The following is a 10994-nucleotide window of genomic DNA, read 5'->3' as shown; positions in this document are numbered from 1 at the left end:
ATGTCTCTTTCGAGTGTAGGTCTACAACAGCCAGTCATACGGCAGAGACCAGGAGGGGACAAGGAAGGGGCAGCTGTCGGCAGGAGACATCAGGTCAGACGGAGACGAGGTAAAGGAGGAACAGAAGAAAAAAGTGGAGGAAGTCCAGTCATGCTCCAGAAATAAAGAACCTCCTGAAGTTTGGATCTCTGAGGAGGGGTGAGTGTGGCCTTAACTGATGACATTAGTTTTACTGATGACATATTGTCATACCTCATGACTTGAAGGCTTGCGTCACATAGTGTGGTGTGTTTTGAAAACACCAGTGGTTGGCTGTCTGCACCAACAGAGCCCGTCTGTTGAGGGGATGAAGCCAGGGAGCTACCCAGCTTCCTCTGCTCCTGCAGAGATGAATTTATACAAACCATCACAGCCAGTCACATGGAGCGGCAACCCATTTTCAATCTCTCACACTGACCCCAATGAATTGAGTAGAACATTACACGTGGACATACAGGATAGCATGAAATGGAGCCTGCTATGTAGAATGGGATAAGATCAAGATTTGTAGATTTTAATAATCTAATACTGTTGTTCATTCCATTAAACAGCAGAAAACAGTGAAAACGTCACATCACTATTTTCTCAAGTGTCTTTTTTTAAAATCCCCCAAATCCCGAACTTACAATAGGAAAACTTATGTCTGATTGGCTGTCACATATCAATTACAGCTATAAAAGCTATCTCAAACAATGACGCAAGATTTTAACATGTAGTAGTGTTCTACATCAGTGTGCAATACAGTATATTAATTGGTATATTATAATGCAAGTTACCATAGCAACATTACTTAGCACTGTTACCAGATACTCTCTCTGCATCGGACCTAGTGAGTTAACATTATGAACAAAAATGGTCTAAGACTGGAATACAGCCCACTTTATTATGTTTTGATAAGTGGCAACAGCATAAGAGAAACAGTCATCTGACAAGAGGATGTAAACTGATGCAGTCCTTGTATATGTTGTATGGTAAATGGTCTGTATTTATATAGCGCTTTTCTAGTCTTTTCTAGTCTAGTCTTGATGACCACTCAAAGTTTTATAGTACAGTTTTTTTGCTATTCATACATTCACACACACATTCAGCAGCACCTTTTCAATGAGGCGGGGTTCAGTATCTTGCCCAAGGACACTTCGGCATGCAGAGGGGGAAGACTTATCATCATTCTAAAAACAATCTAAAGAGAGCTGCAGTGTCGCAGAGTTTTCTTGGTGTGTCTCCTGAATTCGCTACATGTGTCACTCAGTACTTTTGAACAAAGCGATGCAGAGAGAGGGTATAGAGGTGCCATCTGTGTGTTTCTTTCTGTGTGTCTGTGGATAAATCCCTGTTGTGAAAAGAATGAGTCATCCTCACGCCTGCACGCTTTCTCCGTCTCAGTCGTTCTGAGCCACAAAAAGACAAAAACTATGGCAGAAAGCTTGTCGAACTCTGGCATTTTTGTACTGCTGTCATTTACGGGATGGCAAGGATCTTGGGCGTGAATAGGTCCTATGACTACAGCTGCTCTATAGCGAGGGAAAGTAGCACATAGGCACGGTTGAAAAAGTGTTCTCTTTCATGAACTTGAACGTTTTTTGAGACTGTAAAAGCAACCGTTTATGATACCTGCAGAGTTTATCCAGCCGTGAAGCATGAAGTGAAAATAGATGGAAAAACTGCCGATTATAATCAGAATGATTGTTTGTCGTAGGAATGTGTTTTCATTTTCAGTGTTTTTTCATGCTTATTTGGAGCAGCAGCTGGTCGGGGCCAGGGTTTCCCTCCCTCTCCAAACTGTTTTTATTGGCCGGCTGCAGCAAAGCCCGGACCTTGGGACACATCGTAGTCTCCCCCTTGTTTAGACTCAGTGGTGGTGTGAGCTGTGATGGGGTTATAAGGCAGTGGGAGGTGGGCGGGGGGTGTCTGGTTTTGGCTTATGAAAGCGGCTCTGTTGAAGCTGAAGTGGGTGCCTCGCTGAGAGACCCTCAGTGTACATGGAGTGTTGCACCCCAGGCCCTGCTGCCACGGTGTGAGCTCACTTTGTAGCAACGTCCAAACAGATAGCGCACTCACACTGGATAAATACAAGCACTAAAAAGCTGCTTACAGGTGCTAAATTACCTGCTGCCTGTCTTTCAGCTCCAGTTACCCTCATATTGATTGTTACTATCATTCAGAAAGGAGCGGCATCAATAGACAACTGACAGGGAAACGCTCTAAGGAGCAAACTGAAACCTCTTGCTCTCTTTGCACCTACAGATCAAATGAGAAGTATGGTCCAATGCGTTGTGGAGGTGGTGGGAAGTGCCAATGTGAGGATTGCGGGTTCCCCCTTAAGAATGCTAGTGTTCTGCAGAAGTGCACAAAGTCCCCTCCCTGTAACTGCAGTGAGTGTCACATTGCCTTCAAAGCCAAAGGTAAAGGCAGGATAATAAAAAAATACTAAACCAGGATTTTTGATGCTTCTCTTCTGTTGATTTCTCACTTCTTCTTGTGTATCTGCAGGGAACCTCACCGAACACCTGAGATCTAAGCCTTGTGGAAAAGAAACCTGTTGTTATACAGATGACAAAGTTAAAGGTATGCTATGTTTTTTATTATTATTTTTTTGTTTTCTACTAACTCACTGTTTATATTTGTGGATTAACCAGAACTAGCATTTTCTTATGTGGATGTGTCAAGTGGCGCAGATTTATGTCTGACTCTCTTTTAAAAACATGATTTCCTTACTGTGCTAATTTGATAAGTTATCCTGCACAGTTCTGGGATCAGCTGGTCATCGTTCTGTTATAATAATAGTCATGGTGACTAATAAAGATGTGTTGCTATTTGTTTTTTATCATGCGTTTATAACAGTATTATTGAGTGTGACTGTACAAAATGCATTTTTTCTTCATCCAAAACACAGACTCATTGGATTTTAGTTTCACTATTACAAATATATTGTTATTGTGTAACAAGCTAAATCTTCAAACTTGTATTTGAAATAAAATATACTGTATATTGGGTATTTAATAAATATGCCTCCAGACCAACTAATTAAAAACCCTTTGGTTTAGTCATTGTTTGTGAAGAATGTAAATATTCTTAACAACCTGCATCATCGTTCTGATGATGGGAAGCATCAGGGGTTTTGAGCAAGGTCACCATATTGAAACAGCTACTGCAACACACAGTAAGCTAGCAGAGGAAGTTTAAGCTGGTTTACTTAAAGGTAAGGTTGGTAAATTGTTTCAGCCGAAGCAGAGACGATTGCCAGAAGTTAGCGTGTCCCGGAAAGGTTGTCTTCTAGCAGTTGTCAGGCAGTGCATGTTCATGTGTTTTGAGGGTGTAGCTTTAGCAAGAGGGCTGATGATAGGGGGTGGGATGTATCTGTTGCATATTTACAAAGTGTGGCCTGCTCTAGCTAGCTTCTCCATATTACAAACCCCTCGCTTTAACAAGCCCTATATGGTCTTTTTAATCTGATATCTGTGCTGGATGTCATGCTACCAGGTTATATGGTCTTTCTCATAAATGTGGACCTGTGTTCCCACCTGGGAGAAATATATGGCATTCTGTGTGAGCGATCAGTTATTTACTGTAGCCAAGTGACCAAAAGTTTAGAGACCAGAGAGGGAACAAACAAAAACACAAGGTCAATAAACTTTATTACCACTGCAAGGAGACGTGATGTCTTTCCTCGGCTTGTGAGCTACTGTCACCAGTGCAGTGTGTTTACTACAGGGATGTTTTCATATGAAATGAATATCACACAGAAAAGATGGAGCTCACTCACAATTTGAATTGCTCACCTGGTGCATAAGAGGCTCAATCCACATGTTCATTAGTCCCTGTTCAGCCTACAGACTTTACATTGTAGGAAAATGTTTGTGTTGGCGTCAATGTGCCCACCAGTTAGTTGAATCCATGCGGACACTACACTACAAGGCCAATGAATACACATAGTCATCACTAAGGTGCTGTATCTATCCCAACATATGTCCGGTACACTTGATGTAGAATTCTAGTTAACATTGAAGTGGGTTTGGCAAGCAGGTGGCGAGAAAGTAAAATTTGTTGAAATTTCCTGCCCTAGGAGTCTGTGAAGACCGTCCACTTCACCCAGAGAAACAAAAAGATCCCTCTGATCTGGGTAAAGGTGGACATGATGAAGATCACAATGCAAAGGACAAAGATGGTAGACTTGAAGACAACTGGCCCAAGGCTTCTGAAAGCCAGTCGATAGAGCCTGAACCCAGCCCATCACTCATACTCCCCCCCAAGGATTCTGCCCAGAGGAGCTCGGCCAAAGCCAGGAGGGGCCTTTTCGCCCGCAGATGCCTTGATTCTTCAGTATCTGTGTCCTCCAGAGGCTCCTGCTCCCCTAGTACTCCATCCCTTACTCCTCGAAGGGAGCCGTCTCCACCTCGTAGCCCATCACCCATGCCTTATCCCTCCTCCTCCCTCTCACCATCCAGTTGTCATGTCTCCACCTCCCCGCTGAGACCAGTCTCCCCCGTTAGAGGTCTTTCACCTGTTATGGTCCAGCCCCATGGAACGTACTCCTGCGGGTCCCTGGGCTCCCTCGCCGACATCTCTATTCGGCATCGAACCAGTCTTCCTCCATGGGACCGACCGTCTACAGCAAGACTGGTGAGTCACTTCAGCTTTGGTTTCAAAAACATGGTGGCATAACATCTGTTGACAGCATTTTGATTAATATTCTACAAATAATATTGATTATTTCTAGTTGTATTACCGTCTGGATTTTGCAGTGTATAATTAACACTGGTCAAAACATGGCTTTCCTTCAAACCACAGTCTTCGCTCACCTGTGACTCGATCCATCTCTGTTAGTTTAGCCTACAGTTTTAAATATATCAGCTTTTGGCTGACAAAGCTAATCTTGTGTGGCTCAGTTGAATCCCAATGAGTCAACACCTAGAACAAATATAGATAGCCTGGTACATATGAGGTTATTTTAAAGTCGTACATTTATTGGAAAAGGAAGGAAAGGCAACTCTCTTGTTTTGTATCACTCACGACCAAAGCCTGCAGCTCCCGGCCTTAAAAAAAGTAGACACAACATGTTTTCCCTGGGCAGCCGCTGATAAAATGAGAAGCAGGCCTATCGTTAAATACCAACTATTGAAACCACATGTCCATGACAAAAAACACATGGGTGAATATCTCAGTTCACCCTAATAAAAATAAAACGTGTCTGCTCAAAACTTGTGGTTATGTCATGGTGTAACCTCACCACTTCCTCTTCACACTAATATAGGTCTCACAGGAGGAGATACTAATTTACATCCTCTACAGGTTAATTTTTTCACATCTGTACACAGAACTTTCTTTTCACATAAGCTACATCTGTAAACTGGTTGTTTTTGGAACGCAGAGTCATATTTATGTCTAAATATTGGATGCGAGGACCTACCACCTACAATGAACCTGCCTCTGTGAATGAGAAGACCCTTCACTGTCCTTAGCTGCTTTCAGACATGCACTGAACTCCAGAGATTATCCGCACTACAAATTATCTGTGGGCGTTCACCGCCTGGCCCCAGAGTGTAAAGTCCGCAGAAAGTCACGAGAAATCACTGTGAGCACACAGCATCTGTGGGGGGGTGGATGGCGCTTTTAACATGCGACAGCTGCAAAATTGAAAAAATCGAAAAGAAAAGAAATATCTCTGAGAAAAATAGCGGAGCCGCACACGTCGAAGACACCGACAGATGTATCAAAAGAGTTTGTGGTGATAAGAGCCGACACCGGTGTCTGTGTGTACTAAAGAAAATCACGTGATCTCCGCAGCAGAATTAATTTGTTACTTCCTTTCTCTGTTTGCTGCACTCGGCTGCTCCACCTCTCGCCTGAATAATGCGGAGGATTTGTTGCTGTTTTGAACGCCTCTGTGCAGAGAACCTGCGTTGTGCGTGTTTGAAAGGCATTTTACAATATACTTTATGTACTATACAGTATTTTCAACAAACTTTATTATATGATTTGGTTTCAATATTATTTTGCACACCATCTGTAAAATGTCCCACTCATTACATATTTTAATAATCGAACATCAAAAAAATTGTATAAACTTTAAAAAATATATATATTTATAGTGGTATCAACTTAAAAAAACTGTATTGTTCAGATAACAATTTATTTCTGCTTTCAAATATTAACACATACATTATTTAATGAAAAGGTTTCTAGGGTTAGGGTTAGTTGTTACGAAATTATTCGGGCGTTGATACATTAATCCCCAACTGATGATCCTTTCTTTGTGAATTGGAGGATGTTTTCTGTCCCAAGTTGTTGTTGTCATTGAGTTTTTCCAAGAAAAATCGGGTAAAGTTTGTATCCTGGAAGTCCAAAGAAAGTGCACTTAAGGCCTTCTGCACTCACTGACTCTCTTTGTATGGGAGCGTGTCCATTACTTCACTGAGTGTGCCAGTGCAGGAACATCCAGACATTTGGATTCAAGCATGGTACCTCACCAGGAGACATGTTTGTTGTTTGTTGTTCCTGTCTGTGGTCTCATTAAACTCGCTCTCAGGCAAGGTGCCTCATAATGATGTCTTTAAAGAGTAACTCAGCAGCAGTCTGAGAAGCACTGTTTTACTGGGTTGGCTGGTGTGTACATTGTTGCACCTGTAACCACACCCAGCGGTGATGTCACAGGGTCCTGGCTTACACCTGTACATCAACGACATTAAACTACTTACCGTAAATAAAGATGGATGACGCATGACTCTACTTCCTCCCACTGTGGAAAATGAAGCCAAAATATCTTAGACAGGGCGCTGCGTTGTTGACATCATTTGGAGCCAGAGTCTGTGAGTAATGATCATGGAGTAGAGCCACAGTATCGAGGTCCTGCACACACACAACCAATCACGAGTCAGTCTCAGCTGTCAATCATGATGTTTCACCCTGTTTTTATGTCATCAAATGCCTCATTAAAACCAAACTTATCAAAAAAACGAAAACACATAAATATACACATCAGTGTGATAATAACTACTTTTGATTTACTTGAAGTGCTTAATTGATCCTGCAGGATCAGTGGTGTAGATAATGGATTGCCCATGTCCTCCCTGCCAACATGGAAGAGGTGGGGTGTATGACGTACTATGCAGCCAGCCATGCTTCTTAAAGCAACTGACTCAGGATCACAGAAAATAGAAGTGATTTATTTTTGCTATAGTTACCTTTGATGGTTTCCCTCGTGGACTGAACTCCAGACATTCTCCTGAAATTTGTGTTGTTTGCTTCAGAAAAATTGGGATAAACTAATAATGAAAACTGAATTCATTCACAACTTTATTCCTTAAACATTTTGAAATAAGGCATTTTAACTTACCATCATTAAAGACTGCATTAAGGTGTAGTGAGCCAGGACAGCAGCCAGGAAGCCCCACAATTGGCTGTGCGTCTTCGTGCCCGTCTGGTTGTGGTTCTGCTTCGGGTGGTAAGGGGATGCCATTTGCCATAGGTTGTGCAGGACACAGCACGCCAGGATTATGCTGCACATCTTCTCAGGTGTATATAGGAGCTTGCCGCCAGCGGTGTCCAAGCACATCCATCGACCCTTGAGCTGCCCAGATGTGCGCTCTATCACGGCGCGTGTGTGGGTATGGATGTCATTGTAGCGCCCCTCTTGAGGGATTTGAGGGTTGGAAAGTTGGAACAGAACTATATACTAAATAGAAATATCAGATTTTTTTCACTACCAATTAACCAGTTAAAAAGTTTAAATCAACTACAGATTTCATGGCACTAAAAATGATTGACCGATAAACAATTTAAGAAAGTCAAAACTGTTACATTTCAATATACATTCTCATATACTTTATTGTAAACTATCTCAACTGGTATAATTTGAAGATTTTAATATGATGAGGATGAAAGGGTTATTTAATATATTTGGTCCATACATTAGTAAATTTAATTATTGTTGTCTATTAAAGGCTTTTCTTATTTAAATAAATGGAGTTTTAATATACTATGAATTTAGTTAAAAGGGTGAGTGTTCAGATTTTCTAGGACTAGCCGGGACTTCATCATTTGTGCATACTCATAGTCTGAGGAAGTCAAACATTCGTACGCACGGTTTAAACACAGATTTGTGCGTACCAACGCTGGTGTCGAATGTACTTTAAACATCAATTTATACGTTATGACCTGCCTCCTGCATTCTCTACCCAGACGCCACTCCTCACCTGAACGCTCCTGTTGTCGTGAACACCTCTGACGTGGGAATTTGCCTAATGTGAAAGGCAAACTCCCATTTTCTGGAGTTCGTGTCTGGAAACGGAACTAGTCTCTTTTTTTAAAGGGAATGAAGGAATAAACAAACTGCCTCGACCTCTCACCACATTTTGACACATGAACATGCTGAAGTGTTGATGTAATGTGAGTCAATATGAGGCTGTTTAACGATCTCTTTTACAACTGTTCTGTAACTCAGCACTTCTCTAGAGCTCGGCTTTCATAAGTTGTTTTCTCAGCACAGAGGCTTAGTAATTGATGAGACACTGCTATTGATTTTCACTATGAACATTTTCATTTAAATCTGCTTTGCTAATGTTCTGTCCCTCTGTATCCTTGTTTAGTTTCTGGTTTAATTACCTAATTCCTCCTGCAGAACCATTCAAGTTTCATCTCCTCTTGTTTTGTTGTAGTCGGTGGATGAGGTTGGTCTGACCCACATCGCCCCGCATCCCCCGAGGCTTCAGGGAGCCTACAACCTCCTGAGTCACCTCCCTCTGCACTCTCAGCAGCCGAGCCGGGCCCCGAGCCTCCTTATTCCCATTGGGGGGATACACATGATTCAGCCTAGGTCCCCCCTCCCTCTTTACAGACTGGTGTGCAGCCCTACAGCAACCACAGCTAATCCCACCGGTACAGGGTCCTCCTGGAGACAGAGTGGCGCTGTGAAGGGGAGGTTTTCTCTGCTGCAGCGGCAGGATACTCTCCAAGAGACGTCGCCCGACAGCGGAGCCAGCCCGGCAGACCCCGTGGAATCGGGGGAAATGCCCAGGAGCAGCCGTTCGGACTCCCTGTCACACAGGAAGAGTCGAGGATACATCCAACAACTGTCGGGTCCAAGTACGCAGGTGAGGCCTGCGGAGGTGAACACGGACGCACATGTTACAGAGAGGTGTGTTTGCCCGGAGACCACCCAAGGCCAAAAAAAGACTCCTTCCTCCCAGACACAGGTGTGATTGGGGGGAGAGTCTGAAGGGACAGTGCAAAAGACTGAAAACCAGAGAGTGGTTTAGACTCCAAGGAGAAAAGGCAAGAGCACTTGAGCACCGCTTTTGAATGACGCTGTTATGTAATTATATGAATAATATATATAGACACTATGTTAGATATGCAGTATGTTTTGTAAATCTTTTTTTACCCTCTTGTTTGATGTCATTGGTGTTAATTTATTTATGTGCTATTATGCAAATTCTGTACTATATGCAAAAAGCAGCTGGAATGAAAATAGACAGTTTTAATCAATTACCCTATTTACCCCTTTGACAGCTCTAATATACTATTGCTGTGTTAATGTACTGTATTACCAAAATGGATATAGAAAGGTACTACAACTATTTATTCATCCTGACCAGTATTTTGAAGTGCAATTTTACGTCAAGATTGTGGTTTTAAAATGTCATTCTTAAAGGCTGTGATTATTCTTATTATTATTTGTCAGTTTCTTTGTCGTTGTTGTTGTCATCTTTGTTTGTGTTTGATGAAGCAGGGTTTACGATCACCTCCTTTTTCTAAAAGAAGTTTGGGATCAGGACGTTTGGAGTGCACTGACAAAACAATATCCAGAGGAAACCTGTTTCATTAACATGGTAGCTACGGTATAGTTTGGTTTTTCTTTTCATAAACAGATACATGTATTTTTGTGTTGTTGCTTTTATAAATGATACAATCACTGTCATTTTCATGTTTACCATTAAACTTCTCATTTTTACAGATTTATATTAAAATTGTGGTGCGTGTGTGGTTTTTGAGTCACTTACAACGACGGATACATTTTCTCAATGTAGGGAGGTGAAGGTCAGTCAGAGGCTGAAGGTAAGAAAGCCACATTTAAATGTGATAAACCCCTTTATGCTGTTTAGCTTTATTTCCTGTGAAAGTCACGAAATTGTGGGAAAATTCTTTATGTCAAAACTAGATCTGCTCTAAAATGAATTGGGTTATTCCCTAGCCAATGCCCCATCCCTTCACCAAGTATAGTCCAAATCAGTTCTGGGCTTTTTATGTTTTGTGTGTCCTGATGAAAAATAGGTAATATAATAATCATTATTTATATAGCACTTATCGAAAGATGGTTACAAAGTGCTTCACAAATCGAAGCAATCAGATAAAACTCAAAGATAAATAACAATAAAATGAAGTAAGAAACAGTAAAAGGATAAAATTAACATTAACTGAACTGCATAATATTTCCACATGGGAGCATGTAAAAAGAGAATAAAAATGGTCCTTAAATTGACCCTTGTGGAACTCCATACTTGAACTTAGTAAATGAGGACATATGGCAATTACTGGACACACAGAATTTGCTATCTGTAAAAAAGGACTTGATCCAGCAGTACCTGAGATGCCCACCCATTTCCCTTGTCTATCTAATAAGATGCAGTGGTCAATTTAATCAAAAGCTCCTCTTAAATCGAGTAGTACCAGGATAGAACACATCCCAGCATCATAGTTCATTAAAAGGTCATTTGTGACTTTGAGAAGAGTGAGAAGAGCAGTCCCTGTGCTGTGGTGCTGATGGAAGCAAGATTGGAAGGTTTCCAAAAAATAAAATTTCCTTCCACAGCGGCAAAGACCTGCTTAGCCACAATCTTTTCCAGTATTTTAGAAATGAAAGGTAGTTTTGAGATGGGTCTATAATTTATCTAAATTCATGTGATCCAGCCAAGGCTTTTTTAGAATTGGCTGAACAACAGCTGTTTTGAAGTAATCTG

The 10994-nt window shown here is 41.6% G+C and overlaps 1 protein-coding gene across 5 annotated transcripts in view; it reads left to right on the top strand.

Moving 5' to 3' along the window:
- The window catches only part of hivep3a (HIVEP zinc finger 3a), a 40919-nt gene extending 30921 nt beyond the window's left edge, over positions 1-9998 (top strand). For all 5 annotated transcript variants that reach the window (XM_034599982.1, XM_034599977.1, XM_034599978.1 and 2 more), the window contains 5 exons: positions 20-198; positions 2284-2441; positions 2530-2604; positions 4103-4659; positions 8694-9998. In XM_034599982.1, coding sequence (XP_034455873.1) covers positions 20-198; positions 2284-2441; positions 2530-2604; positions 4103-4659; positions 8694-9236 — 1512 coding nt within the window. In that variant the 3' untranslated portion in view covers positions 9237-9998. The remainder of the gene's footprint in view (positions 1-19; positions 199-2283; positions 2442-2529; positions 2605-4102; positions 4660-8693) is intronic.
- Positions 9999-10994: the final 996 nt, after the last annotated feature.

This window comes from Hippoglossus hippoglossus, chromosome 11 (assembly GCF_009819705.1).
Source record: "Hippoglossus hippoglossus isolate fHipHip1 chromosome 11, fHipHip1.pri, whole genome shotgun sequence".
In the NCBI taxonomy this organism is placed as follows: domain Eukaryota; kingdom Metazoa; phylum Chordata; class Actinopteri; order Pleuronectiformes; family Pleuronectidae; genus Hippoglossus; species Hippoglossus hippoglossus.
This window is presented reverse-complemented; position numbering and strand designations above follow the sequence as displayed.